Genomic DNA, 15495 nt, shown 5'->3' with positions numbered 1-15495 from the left:
GTGTGTGTGTGTTGTACATAAAACTATATGGATGTGAGGAACGCAGCCTACATGTATAAACGTCTGAGATTAGTTCAGCATGAGAGGCTGTGTAGATTGGGTTACGGGCTGCTAAGTTGGGGTGTTTCAGCTATGTGTCACAAGCCTGTGTCTCTATTGTAAAAAGATATAGAAAGTGCTGCTAAGACCTGAGGCTAGCCAGCTGTGAAATTGTCTCGACTGCTTGGCGAGCAGCGATGCCCAGCCTCACTTCATTCAGGATTAAAGTGTGCAAGGAAAGCATTTTATAGACTTTCATTTTGTGGTCCCCCCCTCTCTCCCTCTATCACTTTCACATACAAAATATTTTCATATTAGTTTTGGCTAGAATTAATACTACAATATGCTGTCGCTTAGTGAGGCTTTCATTTCAGACAGGCAAACGGTATTTAACACTCCATAAAGCATCAGGAATCACAGCATTTGCAGCCTGGCAGTAATCACATGAGAATGTGCGTGCATTCATCGGCGTGAGTGAGACAAAAGAAAGACATAAAAACAGAGAGTGATTGAGAAAAGGAAAAGAGAGGACTTTTTCTACCACTACAAAGTGAAGACTGCCTCCCATGCCTATTAATGTGACACACATATTCACAGATCATAAAAGCATCAAGTGTAACCCCCCTCTGGATACACAAACGAACATAAAGACACCCACCAACACACGCACACACACACACACACACACACACATATACACACAACCTCAGCAACTCTGAGGTCATCTGAGGTAAGCCTGTGTTTTTGCTTGTTTTACTTGAAGGTTTGGGATTGTGCCTCTTTATTCTGTTTTTCCAGTGGTCACACTGACTCAGACCAAGAGGAAATGGAGAGGAGATGGCGAAAACGAAGAAACGCGGCCAGTACTGAGGACATTAGGAGGTTATTATTCTGTACCCAACAAACTTTGTTCCATGGGAACTCAGAAGTTTTTTTTTCTAAAACGGCAATGAACCATTTCCTTACAGTTAACTGCCGTTTGTTGTGAATGTCATAAAAAACACAGACAAAATACACAGACAAAAAAACGTATGTTGTTTTGAACAAAGTTACCACCCATTTATTTATTTTATTTGCTTCATGTTATTCATTTTCTGAACAAGCCTTGTGGTTTTATTCAGTATTTACTGTGAGTTTGGCCTTTTTCTGAATAAATAAAAACATTTTGGTTTAATATCCAAATACACCATTTTTTACAGTCATTGTCATGTATTTGAAAATCTTTAAAAACAACAACAAACTAAATCCTATTAATCAGATTTTGGTCAATGTTAATCTGATTAATAATTTGATTAAATGTATTTTATTTAGGCACAAATTATGTTGCACTGTAGTCACAGAAAATATGTTTTTAAACAAATCAAATCCATGCATGATACACACAGTTGTCTGCATGGACAGAACCTATTTATTAGGTATTAAAAAAAGACTTTGTGAATATAAACCCTCATCATAACTCATAAGACAGTGGTTGTGCGCATGAGTCTGTGTGAGTGTTCTTTAGACAAAGAGCTGGTGAGCACCTTTATCCCTGAAAGAGTGTGTTCTTACCTTTAGCAGTGAGGTCAGAGTACCACCAACTGTACAAGTTGAACTCCAGCATGAATCTAAATATGGAGACAACACACAGAATAACAATGCACTCCAACATGCTTATATAATACATACTGTAAGACTCTCTACTGCATGATAACCATTGTTCCAGCACAAGTACAAAAACGTTATTGCAAACTAATTTATCCTAATATGCCACAATTATGAATCTTTGTCATTGCCATTTACTGAGTATCACTTGAGAGCATTACCTAATATAGTAATGAAATATATATGATTGCAGATAATTATAGAATAATCTAATAATGACTGACATGCTTCTGTCTGAATTTCATGTGTTGAACTGACGGGGTGATTTTAGGCTTCAAAATGAATCAGCTAGTGAAGCTACAATGGAAAATGAACCACACACAAAAACGTCTTCAGTGTGACAGACTATAAAATTAGCACTGACAACTCAATCCTCTCATGATGCGCCACGGTAACAACAGACCACCCAGGAAGACGCCACGGCCACAAAGTGGCATCAGAGGAATACCCCCACTACAGGAAACATCAGGTAGCCATTACCGCTCGTGATCAACGAGGATCACGTCAACATACATGTGGAGGCGCTTGTAAACAAACATACAGATGATATATATATGCTCACAGCTAACCTCAGACCCAAGAGGCCACCATACGAGCATATGCTTTTAGAAACACACACACACACACACACGTCTTACATGACAAGCTCAGTCAGGATCCACTTCGCGGCGGAGAAGAAAGCGAAGTAGGGCTATAGACACAAATATTAACATGTTATAGTATTTGTAAGATTTACTCTGCTTTGTGTGAGCTTCAAACAATGGCGTGGAAAATAGAAATTACTACTCACATTCAACAGTGTGTGTCCACTGTCACTACTCTCTGAATACACCCAGCACAGAGCCTGGTAGTCATACAAAGTGACCCTGAGGAGGTGAAGACAAAACAGAGAGCAGCACAGAACATCAGGAATAGAGATTAAGTAAGGTAAATAAAGTTTTGACTTTTAATAATAATATTTTGTCAGCCCGGATAAAGTGATATAAGTCTTGATTCATACTTTGTCTCTACTATTACATGCCTCCAGGGCCTTTTGGACTGCTGTGTGGGAGCAGGAAGAAAAGATCCCACCTCTGCTATAACTGCCGCTTTACCTACGGATAATATATTGGATGGATGTGACAACAATGGGGAAAGGAAAGTAGGTGAAAGCCGAGAGCTTCCTGAGAGGTGCCTCAAAGTGATGTAGGAAGGTGGGTGTGTGTGTGTGTAGATGATTTGAGGATATTGGGGAGGGATATCAGAGGATTTAAGGGCTTAGTCTGACCCTGAGGGTGTGAGATCTAGGTCTGTCTCCATGAGGTTATTGAAGGGGTTCCTAACTCACACATACACCGCTGGACACTTTCTTATAGCCTTTTGGACGAGTTCCTGTATACTTGACAATGCTTTTGTGTGTAAACGTTGGTCGGAGTGTGTGTGAGATGTCTGAGTGGGCCCAGTGTATCTACAGCCCGGGGCAATGTTCAGACCTCAATCACAGTAACAGTGACACACGGCTCCAAGACACCGCCAGGAACCAATTAGCGCTAAGCCAGGCCACATAATAGTGTTAGCAGCGAACTTAGACCGATGTAATGTCTGTGTGTGTGTATTTGCAATGGATGCGTTATTAATGTGTCTGTGGGTGTGTGAGCATACTTTCATTTCCTTTGCATATCATTCCAACATTTTTAAAGGCAAAAGTAACAGAAATCAATTTGTCTTCATCTACAGCCTTAACGCAGAACAACTCGGGCTGACGGTTTGTCTCAACTTTAAGCGTCGCACATTAAAATGTCTATTTTTTTTTAATCAAGACAAAATCTGTGCAACACATTAATTCTCCACAGATGGCACTGGGTTAAGACAGATAGTACTGGATTCATTAGTGCTCAGATCTGAAGGCTCTGTTAGTCATCATGCTAATACCTCAGCAACACATGTCATATTATTCATTCATCATACCACGTCCTCAGTTTCAAACAGTCCATCGTCATTCCACACTAAAGATCCACTGAAGTGCTCATAGGCCTCTTTGTTTTTTCACAGATGGGTCTGTAAACTATTTGCTGTCAGCTTATGAGTTTCATCCCCATGATATACAGGCGTGGCTGTCTACTTATAGAATAATCAGCAGTGATTTTTACACACAGAGACAACAGGGCAAATATCCCCTCACCCACGTCCTGAAGGAATAATGCTGTGTACAGTCATGTCACAAGCTTCTGTGCAGCATAGATTTTACACTTGTGTAAACACTGTGACTGCAGTGAGATTCTGCACATGTTAGACAATTCCACTTTTTCCACACCGCATATTCCTCTGGATTAAATATCCAAATTAATTGCAAAATGCTGCTGCTCCCGGTGTTTTCCAGGAGACGCTGCTTTACGGCAGAATATGCATGTCTACATATGTGAGTGCCTGACTCTGTGTGTGTGTGAGACTTCAAGTTTCTCCTAATTCTTTCATTTCAGGAAAAGATTTGCTGTAATCCCCTAATGGAGAACTCACTGAGTGAGAGGTCGGAGTTCAGCGCTGAATAGCTCAACACGATTGGCCGAGTTAAGAGCTGTCAGCACGAGGGGAGACGTGCTCTCACTATGCAGCCTGCATGATGTTATGCACATACATTTACACACTCACTCATACATACCCTGGCATGGTAAATCACACACTCATACACACTTGCAGTCTGAAACACTTACCTCTTGAAAGAGCCCATGTGCAGAAGCTTACTCATTACAGCTCCCTCTGCTTCACCAAAAAATTTCCCCGTCTGACGACAAAAAAGAAAAATCAGTTCAAAGACGATGTCAATTATTTATATTATTGACTAATCTGAAAATGCTCAATGCTCAACCTACTGTATGTTATCCTTCAATAAGAGTTCAGTGGGGTTAAAAACTGGGGGAATAGGTCACTGGCTGCCTTATGTTGCACTGTGTTTGGACTCACTATTGTGAGTCACTATTGTGATGCAGCATGAATCCTTCTCCACAACAATGCAAACCAGAGGGTGTAGTGTGTGTCTGAAGAATGAAGTGCAGCTTTTCCTTGGACAAGGTGGAAGTGATTTGGAGTAGGTAAAACACCCTGAGACTTGAACGTTCCCACCACCATTATTTCACAGTTGGTTTGATACACTGTGGTATTATTGCCTCTTTATATACGCCCTACCATAAATCTCTGACTTGGATTCTTCAGTAAATAGGGCTGTTTTCCAGTCATCCATTGTAAAAATGCTGTTATGTGTTAGCCCACCCCAAGCACTTGGCTTTGTTTCTACTCCTGAGAAGTGGTTCAGAGACCGGTGCTGGTCCTCTGAGACCATTACTAGACAGCATTCTTTTGACAGTACATTTTCTATATCGTGTTTTTTTATGTCAAAAATTCTGTAGCTGTGTTTAAGTGTTTCTCCTCTTTACTGCAATCAAAGCTTGATGTATTGATGTATCTAATATTGTGGTGACTTCTAACATTGTGATGAGATGCTGGTAACAAATGATCCAGTTTCCTCACAGTGTCAGGCACTGCTCTCTCTGAAACCTTGAGTCCTCAGAGCTTTAATGCTGACAGAGCTCTCCTGCTTTGGATAACAAATGAACTTCTGACATCTTCGCTTGCTCATCAGTCAGTTCTACTGACTAAAGAATGTTCTGCTGGAAATTTGAGGTGAGGCTGGTGAGTAAATCAAATGTGAACATGGAAGAGACTCAAGGTTACAGACTTGTTCTTTCTTCTTTATTTTACATTTGAAGTAATTGTGAATCTTCAAATGTTTGCCTCAAATGACACCACACAGACCTAGACTCCTCCCACATTAAGTCCAACATCATGATGGATTGCTCTCAGGCTACCTTGTTAGTTGTTGACCGGTTTCATTAAATGGCAACATTGAGATGTAATGACCTGACAAGTGGAACCTGAAAGGCTCCATCGCATCCAAATTAAGACAGGAGCCGAGTGAGAGACACAAGAAAAGAACATGCAGGGGAAGGGAAGGGCACTGACAGCCAGCGGACTGGCTTCCTGATGAGACAAAGTCAGAATGACAGCATGTCTGGTGACAGCTAAGCAGAGGGTATATGCTAGGGCAGCACAATGTCTTATTGTGACCAGTCCAAACAGCAATATTAGGCATCAGATACATAAATAATATTTTTACACAGATGTTGTTTGTTACTACAACTTTTTAAAACTGATAATTATTTGAAATTTGTATGAATACTCTATTTCTTTATCATAATTGTAGTTATATAGGACAGGATATATGTTGTTTTTCAAACCTGAAAATGGCATCAAAAAGTAAGTTAGTCTGAAACTTTTAAAAAAATCCTTATGTGTGCATGTGTCTCTTTGTGTTTGCATATCTCACCAGTGTATAGTCTTCAGCTACCAAAACAAAGCCATTGTTGTCTATGAGGTAGCAGTTAATATTCTGTAAAAAAAAAGAAAACAAAGGGTTAAAGCAACCATTGCAAAGCAATGAAAACATGACAGAATCATGGATGCTGACCTCATCATCACAGCTTATGGAGCATTTTCCATCCAATGCTGCACACTGTAAGATATTACAGATTTTTATTAAGATTATTATTATGGGTGTCACATGTTAATCCCCCGTCAGCTCAAAAGTGATGATTTAAACAGTATTTTTAAGTAATTAAACAAATGGAAAAAGACTGATAAATTTACTTTAAATTAAACACAGAACAGCATAAAACAAATGCAAAATCAAAAGTAAAAGGTTGCAGATATCAGAATTAGGCTGGCTTATTTCTTTGACACTAATGAATTTAGACATGGTAGATGCGTGCAGGAAAAATACACAGTGAAGATCTGGCCATGTGCTTTACATAATAACCACTCAGCTATTGGGTTTCCAATTGTGTTTGTATATATACGCGTGGATGAGTCAATATGCAGGAGGTATGTTTATTCACACATACCTGTCTGCTGGCTGTCCAAAATTTCTTCTGGAAAAAGTCCAGTTTCATCTGGATGCCCACAGCTGTAAGAAATAGAATAGAAACACTGAGGCGTAGCAACAGGTCATGTTAAAGTGCAACGGCACTGTGTGATGTAACAGTGGGAGACATCCTACAGACAAGACATGTATTTATATATATATATATATATATATATATATATATATATATATATATACACAGAGTCCAAGTGCAGCATTCATTAACCCTGAATGAGGACAAAGACGCTGCAGAAAATCCCTGTGGGACAACAATGGGTCAAAAGGACAAGTACACACTATGTCATACATGTGTCACCCTGGTTTTCTTGAGGGCCGTGTGAGTGTCTATATGATACTGTGCTATATGTGCCACACTCAAAATTTCACATGATTCTAAACCAGAGCTCTTTCTCTGTGACCACATGAAATCCATCCCATTTCTCCGTCTGCCTCCCTGATGTTATCCCGACAGGCATTTCCAGAGCTGCTACACAGAGCTGCTCTTACTTAAATAAAGCCTCTTCACAGCAGGTCCCTAAATGCACAGATCTGACCAGAATTGCCTGGAAAAAAAATGCCGCTGACATTAAATGTGTCAGCTTTTTCAGCGTTAGCTGCGGAAAGATTGACACATTCACCGCAGGCTTTAACTTCCCTCTGCTTCTTCTCATCCTCTTCTCCCACTACCTCAAGCTGCTAAGACTCAAAGGACCCTAGCTTTCTGTCAGTGGGGGTTTGCCATACTATGGGGGTCTTTACATTTTTTCCAAGAGTTCATCCAACTGTGGAGCAGGCAGGTAGTAAACCCACTGGAAGGGAATGTGGCATTTCAATGGATTTAACAGCTGACATAAAACTGCAGAAAGATATATAGATATATTGATTTGCCAGCGTAGTCAGTTTGTATTGTGGTGATATGCTTATAATTATATACAGGGGGACATTACCTAAACACTGTTTACACAAAGGATGTTTTGGCAGAAAAACAGTGGTTCGACCATGTGCATGTGAATGAGAGCCACATTAAAAAAAATAAAATAAAATAAAATAAAGCATACAAACATAGTACACAAGGATGCAGTGAGAAATACTCCTTTGGTTTGCATTTCTTGGTGTGTGATCATGTGCTCGTGTGAATGTTTAAGTGCAGTGGGGTGCTACTGTGGTCGGTTTTAGCTCATGCCCAGAGGAACAGGTGCAGATTATCCCGTCATAAGCTTTGCCAGATCCTTTCAGCAGCCCACCATTTCTACACCCACATGGAAAACCCAGGAGGAGAGGCTAATTTAAGAAGCTGGGCAACAGTGATGGAAACACACATGGTATAAAAACCAGGAAGAAACCTGAATCATTAAGACAATCAAAGATACAGGAGTGGGGAGGGAAAATGCAAATTCAGTTGACACACAAAATGTAGATATATGCTTATATATCTAAATAAAAAAGGTTAAAATAAATGCACTAAACAGTGTTTGCTCTGTAAAATGGTATTAGAGGTTAAAAGTGCACTTATGTTGGCTGCTACCTGAAAGCTGGCTCAAACAAAAGCCCAAATCTGTCTCACTAATGCTTGGGAATTTTCTGTGCTATGGGGGAACATTTAATTTCCCTAGGTATGATTTAAGAACTTTGGGGTATTTATGCCCTGAGCTGGGTTTATGAGTGCAAAGATGAAGAGACATAAAATCCACTTTAAATCCACCCCATCACCAAATGTCCTATCAGTGAAATCCCAGGCAAAGGAAGATGACAACCAGTTTAAAGCCTACAGATATCTGGGATGCTAATAAGGACTGTATGAATGTATATGTCTATCAGCACAACAAGGAGTGTGCTCGTGTAGCTCAGCAAAGGCAATGATACAAATTGTGTATTTGTGTGCTTTTACTTTGTCTGAGCATGTCCATACATCAATTCACATTCCAGTGACAGGAAAAACACCTCTACGATGACAACACACACACAGAGCACACACAAAATTTGGTGCCAAGTTTATCCAGCTAAGCTCCACATCAGACCAGAGAAGGATCAGGTCAAGTTGTTGAGTAACTTTTAGAGGGCAGACAAGAAGCTGCCAGCAGTCTGTAAAGCCTAAACTCCGCTGACCCCTCGATCCACTTGATTAAATGTTTTTGCAACAGATTACGCTGTTCATTGCATTAAGAGTGATTTTTTTAAAGTGTCATCAATTTAATAGTAAAGATCATACACAAATAACTATCTGTGTAGCTTTGCCCTTAAGGCCTTAATGCCACATGCACGGGACACGTCACAGGAAATGTGTGAGTCACATTGTGATAATATGTGACATTCTGCTCAGAGGAGGATTGTAGGGCATGTTTTTCTGTGTTTTTTTTTTTTTGGTAACCTGATGGTTAATATTTTTAGACATTGCAGCTTCCACTGAATAGGCTGTCTGGTCACATCAACCATATGGGCTTTTAGCAAATACAAAGGTGTCATCACACATTTGAGGATGTATTTGGCTCTGTAGTAGTTCAAATGTGAACATGGAGGCAATGTGTGTGTGTGTGTGTGTGTGTGTGTGTGTGTGTGTGTGTGTGTGTGTGTGTGTGTGTGTGTGTGGAGGTGACATGCCTTCATTAATTGTACAAAGTTGACATCTTGAGCCATAAACTGAATAAAAGCTTGTGACGTAAATTGACTTTAGCTTTAGCGACAAATTGCACAAACAAAATAGTTGTCATTGCCCTTAGCCTTTAGAAGAAAGGATTTAAATATGAATGGACAGGGAATGCAAGAGAGTGCATCACAAGCCAAGGTCAACTTGTAAGCGTAATCGCACTCATCGTTAAAATGATTCAATCATTAATCTTTTTCTGCCTCTTCCTTTGTCAATTTTTTTCTCCTTGAAGCGACCCATGAGCTCAGATGAGCTTAACATAAATCCATTTACATGCGAAATAAATAAATATGAAAAAAAATGTAAATTTACCACAACAGCTTAATAGCTCAGTGTGTGTGTGTGTGTGTTTGTGTGTGTGCGTGCGTATGTGTGCATTCGTGCGTTCTGTGTTGCTGTGCTGGGGGCGTGTTCTGCCAGCCCTCCTGCCCACGGCTCATGCATAATATCATCAGAGCATGCCACAATAATGGGGCATCCTCTGACAATGTTTGGGAAGGGTTGGAGTATTCGTGTAGACGCACAGCAATCCAGATCTAATTTAGTCTTGTTCAGTTCTTGCCAAAGCAATAGGAGGTAATGTGGACGTCCATGAATGTGTTTGTGCTGTGATTTAAGAGGCACAGCTGTCCACTGGGAGATGACACACCATCACACTTCAATACAACTGGGAACAGACAGAGGCTGAGCAAAACATGGAGAGAAAAAGACGGTGTTGATTACAATTCAACAGAACTAGAGAAATCCAAGCAATGAAGCAAGAGAAAATGCAAAATAGACAAAAGAAAAAAATAGAATGCAGAAAATGAAATAGAATGATCAGCTGAGAGAGCAACAGAGAGACAGAGAAACAGAGAGTGAGAGAGAGAGAGACACAGAGAGAGAGAGAGAGAGAGAGAGAGAGAGAGGCAGGCAGAGCTCCCTAACTCCAGTGATTCCCAGGCTGGCTGGCTGGCAGTAAGCTCTGTGCTCTGATCTGCCCACTCTGATGGGGTTTCATGCCCTTGCAGGCAGTGTTGGGGATCCTGAGGGTAACACAGGTTTCTGCTGCTGATCTCGTCCTGTCTGATTTTCACCTATTGACCGTATCAGCCTGCACAGATGACAGTCAGGACAAGCTAATCGCAGCCTTACTGGCGGCTAATGGATCATCAACCAATGACAGGTACTACAATCCAAAAGAGGAGCCCGAAACAGCATTGAACACAAGCGGCCCAAAGACGACTGGCAGATATGAGAGGTAGGAGCTCCATCACTGGCAAGCGTATGGATACAATGTGTGTGTGTGTGTGTGTGTGTGTGTGCTGTTAGAACCAGCATGTTGTGTAAACTGTTGTATAACTGAGTGGTCACAAATCACTGTATCTCTGTTCTCACAGTATGCAGAATGTACACACACAGCTGTGTGTTAGCTGTGCCTCTGAATTTTTCTTGCAAATATCGCCATTAGTACCAAATTAATCATTTGCAGTGAGATGTGTGTGTCATTACAAACTTCTCTGTGTGTACTCTGGGCTGGACGGACACAGAGCAAAGACCATTCCCCTGTGTTGACCTCATTCCAGAGCTGCTGTTACAACGCTTCACTGAGCTGATCCCATGTTTATGTGTTTATGTGTGTCTGTGCATGTATTGTATGTTGATGAGCAAATGCACACATGTAACCACACACGTGATCGAATGCACTCTTGCATGCATGTACTCTTAACAGGGATACAATTAACACAGGATTCTGCCTCAAAGCGTGTCAAATCTCAACACAAGCCTGTTATGATGCTTTTTGATGATGCAAGTAAGATAATATCATAACACCAACACTGCCAAGAGCCACTCTTACACCTGAGATAAGACCTGGATTTTTCTAAATCATGGTCCACAGGAAGAACTAGAAGTCCACCAGCCAACAAAAACAAAATGGCGATTGCACAGGGCAGTGCCACTCTAATTATTAAAGCTACAAAGGGTATTTTATATTATGTAATATAAAATGCTTATGAAATCAGTTTGCATATCAGCTATACAGTGGTATCTGGTCCAGTGATGATGACAAAAAAGAAGCTTTGTGTATAAAAAGCGTACCATCATTCCTCACCCAATGAAACACATCCTCATGTTTTCATGGCCCTTGTGACAGGTATTGCACACATAACATCTGAGCTAGCTAATAGTTATGGTTCATTAGGAGCTTGCTAATCTAATCACAATTGGAGCAAACAAATACAGAAGCAAATGTCACACCACTAGCCACTCCATGGCTACTTTAGCTGCTGAAGATGGTTTGTGTACGTCTCAACAAAGTCTTCATAAAGGTAGATTCTTGTGAGAGATGTTCCTGAAAACGGGAAAACCCACATATGTCCACATAAAAGTAGACACAGTGGAGATTATATCTGTACAGAATCTATGAGTACAACTTGTAAACGAGCTACATTCAGAGACTTGGGTCAGAGTTTCATTTCAATGAGCCTCGAGCTAGCAAAGCCAATGCTATAAATACTGCTGTAATGCTCCAAAAGGAATGGACATGTAGCGTAATCTCAAAGGGAATCAGACACCTAATATTGTGCTGTGTATGGATTTGTGTGTGGGTGAGGGGTTATGAGGCTTTGGTGGAGTCATAGAGGGCCAAAGTCTAAGGGGGTGGGAGGTGGGAGTTGGCATATTAGTAATAAGTTTACTTTTTTTGTTTATGAAACAAAGAAAAATGCTATTTTCCTTAAAGCTGAGAGTGCTAAAAAAGAGATATTCAGGCCACAAAAGTTTTAATACTGTAGTTTAAATGTCTCACTGTGATTGTGGTATTTGCTTCAGTGAAGTCTAAGTGTGTAGTTATGTAATAGTGCAGTATACTGCTAAAATAGATCACTATGTTACTGAAGCTTCTTTACTTTCAAAAGCAAATAATCTGCCACATTATGTGCCTGTGTCTCCACAGTGATTCTGGTGTGTGCGCTCCTCTCCCCCCTGTCTTTGTCACATGCCTGCCCGAAGGAGTGCAGCTGCAACAGCAACACCAAAGTAGTAGACTGCAGGGGTCGAGGCCTATATGACATCCCTCGACGACTGCATCCAGACACCCAGGAACTGTATCTCCAGGATAACCGTATCAGGGGCCTGGGATCGATGGCTTTCAGGGAAATACCACTTGTCCGCATTCTCGATCTATCTAATAACTCTATAACATCTATTTCACCAACTGCTCTGCTCGGACTGAGGACTCTGCAGCGCCTCAGCCTGGCCCATAACAGCCTGAGAGAGCTTGACAAAAGGTTGCTTGGACCTATCCGCTCGCTTTCGCACCTTGATGTCTCACACAACAGGTTTGGACACTGCAAAAGACCTTATTTGTTATGTTGCCTGCATAAATGTCATGTGACTCATTTAATTTCATCTCATTTCCTTCACATGTCCCTCCAGCTTGTGGGGTTTGCCCAGCGCCATGGGGGACAGTTTGAGGAACCTAAGCCATCTGGGCCTAGCGCACAACAGGCTAACACGATTGGACCGTTCCCTGTTGGAGGCCCTGACACGGCTGGAGAGCCTGACGCTACAAGGCAACGTCTGGAGGTGTGACTGCCAGCTCATAGGCCTCAAACTCTGGCTGGAGACATACCTTTTTAAAGGTTAGACCATAGGATGCTCTAGGCAGTAACTGGTGCATGTCTGTAACATTTTAATATCCCTTCATTTCAGTACCTTTTCTGCTGGGAACAGTGCTCAATTATTTTAATGTTTAATTAGGGTGATTATAAACCAATGTATGGAAAGGCTTTGACGACAATTTCACAAATGTGGTCTGTACCCCATCAGCAGCTTGATCAAGCTGTTAATTGCAACAAAATATCCTAAACAGTCAATATGGTAAAAATGGTACATCTTTACAGTCAAATAACACTTGTAAATGGACTCTTTTGTGTTTTATATTTGTTATTGCAAAGACCTATCTATCTATCACATCTTTTGCATTGATCTGCAGCTCTGGATAGAAGCGCTTTATTGCAGGGAGAACCAGATCATGTCCTATGTGTATTAGATAATATATGTATTAGATAATATAACCATTTACATCTACATGTATATTCTTTGTTGTGACTGGTGGTTCATGCATGAATACAAATTGAATGTTCTGTGGTGGTGCCCTCTACAAAGAGAGGCAGTGGTTTGGTATTTGGTATTGCAAACCAAGTTATTTTCCATGCTAGACCAAACCCAGCATGCATTAGATAACTAAATTGCTGGTGTACAATGAAAGCTAGGCATTCTTGAAGTTGGCTGGTCCGCCTACATGCCCATTTTACCCTGACATAGCTTTCTTCTTAAAGGCTGAAAATTCTAATTACTGCAAAACAGAACAATGAACCCAGAAACAAGCAAGTACGCTTAATGGTAAGCCAGTAGATAATCAGGCGGGCAGAAAGGAACGCGTGTAACAGAGCATGCTGGAGATGAATAAAGAGAGATGAATAATAAAGAGATTTATGGGACACACACAGAGGACAGCTGATGAAGTCGTAACTTGTGATTTCTTCAGCAGAAGCCTTTCTTTCTGCTCTGGTGATCCAACTGAGACTCTATTTGAGCTGTTAATCATATCACACTGACTAATACAGCGCTTTTAAGTAAGCCAATACACCCCAGATTAAAAAAAATATCAAGTAATAGGCTGGTTTAGGCTTAGCTAAGACAATTATTATAGCAGTTTCCACTGTAGTAAGCTGCCCAAAGGGAATGGGTAATTAGCAAATGTGCTTATAGCATACAACCAACTAACTCTTTAACTCTGAACTCAAGGTGGAGTGGTGGATGAAGTGCTCTGCTCCCAGCCAGAAGAAATGAAGGACAGAGACCTGCAGAAAGTCCCTTATCAGCTCTTCCATGCCTGCATGACTACAAGCTACCATTATCTGTTCGCCAACATACACCACCTGGAGTCTGAGAGGCTACTGCGAGGCCACACCCATGGCAATCATGCTCATCCCTCTAGCCACGCTCTCCATGTTCCCATGGCAATAGGAGAGGGTTTTGGTGGTGGTGGAGGAGGCGGCGGCGGAGCAACAGAATGTGAACCTAAGCAGAAGCATCGGCCTGTCAACTTGCGCCACGCTATTGCCACGGTGATCATCACAGGTGTTGTGTGTGGGATTGTGTGTCTGATGATGCTAGCCGCAGCAGTGTATGGCTGCGCATATGCTGCTATCATGGCCAAATATCAGCGGGAGCTAAAGAAGAACGAGGAGTTGGCAGCAGCACAAGCGGCAGATCACGCCACAGCAGATGAGAAGGAGCCGCTGGAGAACGCTATCGCCTAGGAGACGATTACACCAGACCTAAAATCTGGGCCTCAACCCTTTAACCTAATCATCTCTGGATGCTGTGTGTGTGTTTGTGCATGTGTGTTTGACAGGAAAAAAAGAAGAGAGTGTGTGAGATTATTTTTGCGTGTATGTTCGCCTCATTTCTAAGACTTGGGTAGCTAAACTCCACAGGTATTTGACTATGCACTGATGAGAAGAGGATCTTCTACTGTATGCGGGTTTGACGGGCAGGCCAAAGAATTCAAACATATACATTTCATTTTGTCTGACAAATGCATATCACAGATAGGAACAAATTGCTATATATTTATAACTGTGTATTTGTAGATAACATAGTAAAGCTCTGGTATTTATAAAAATGGATTTTAGAATTTGGTTGTCTTGGTTGTTGTTCATAATTTTGATGTCATTTTGAAAACTTACATAGTAGGCAGCTGCTGTCCTAATTTGTTAGTGTCATTGATGTGAGTATGTGATGACGAGAGTGAGACTGTGTCAGTGTTTCATTTGTGCTTGAGAGTGTGTATGGAGATGTATACTGCAAATATTACAGAGCATCTGAAGCGTCTGTGCCTAATACCGTGATATAGTTTTGAAGAAGATTTTTTTTCCTAAAGGATATTTTTCTGACAAGTGATGTGAAAAAATGGAAAGATTCGTTGAAGCAATAATGAAACAAACTAAAACAAAAAGAACCAGGACTCAGCCTTGTTGTTTTTCTGTGAATTTGAATTCATAAACTCTGCTGCGCAGTTGCACCCACACACACAAACCTTTACAGTTTTATCGATCAGTTGACTCTTGTTTGTTAGTAAGTTAATGCTGATAACATGATAGTAGTCATGTCCTTCAATATGTATTATATAAAATAAAGGGAAAGATTTCACCCGATTATTCTA

General features: G+C 40.9%; 2 protein-coding genes across 2 annotated transcripts in view; one reads left to right on the top strand and one right to left on the bottom strand.

The window, feature by feature from the left end:
* The window catches only part of cacna2d3a (calcium channel, voltage-dependent, alpha 2/delta subunit 3a), a 92376-nt gene that overhangs the window by 5491 nt on the left and 71390 nt on the right, over positions 1 to 15495 (bottom strand). The window contains exons 27-33 of the mRNA XM_028409593.1: positions 6618 to 6679; positions 6185 to 6229; positions 6044 to 6106; positions 4374 to 4444; positions 2474 to 2549; positions 2322 to 2374; positions 1591 to 1646 (exon numbers count right to left, since the gene is read on the bottom strand). Of these exons, the coding sequence (XP_028265394.1) occupies positions 1591 to 1646; positions 2322 to 2374; positions 2474 to 2549; positions 4374 to 4444; positions 6044 to 6106; positions 6185 to 6229; positions 6618 to 6679 (426 nt within the window). The remainder of the gene's footprint in view (positions 1 to 1590; positions 1647 to 2321; positions 2375 to 2473; positions 2550 to 4373; positions 4445 to 6043; positions 6107 to 6184; positions 6230 to 6617; positions 6680 to 15495) is intronic.
* Positions 9923 to 15487, top strand: lrtm1 (leucine rich repeat transmembrane protein 1). Its single transcript, XM_028409594.1, has 4 exons — positions 9923 to 10521; positions 12217 to 12601; positions 12699 to 12904; positions 14073 to 15487. The coding sequence occupies exons 1-4, from the start codon at positions 10515 to 10517 to the stop codon at positions 14588 to 14590; spliced, it is 1116 nt and encodes a 371-aa protein (XP_028265395.1). The 5' UTR covers positions 9923 to 10514; the 3' UTR covers positions 14591 to 15487.

This window comes from Parambassis ranga, chromosome 7 (genome assembly GCF_900634625.1).
Source record: "Parambassis ranga chromosome 7, fParRan2.1, whole genome shotgun sequence".
NCBI classification, from domain to species: domain Eukaryota; kingdom Metazoa; phylum Chordata; class Actinopteri; family Ambassidae; genus Parambassis; species Parambassis ranga.
The sequence above is the reverse complement of the archived record's forward strand: the minus strand, read 5'-3'. Positions and strand labels throughout refer to the sequence as shown.

Coding starts and splice junctions, on each gene's coding strand:
- lrtm1 (XM_028409594.1), top strand. Junction 12,602..12,698: donor CTTGATGTCTCACACAACAG/GTTTGGACACTG, acceptor ATGTCCCTCCAG/CTTGTGGGGTTTGCCCAGCG. Junction 12,905..14,072: donor GGAGACATACCTTTTTAAAG/GTTAGACCATAG, acceptor TCTGAACTCAAG/GTGGAGTGGTGGATGAAGTG.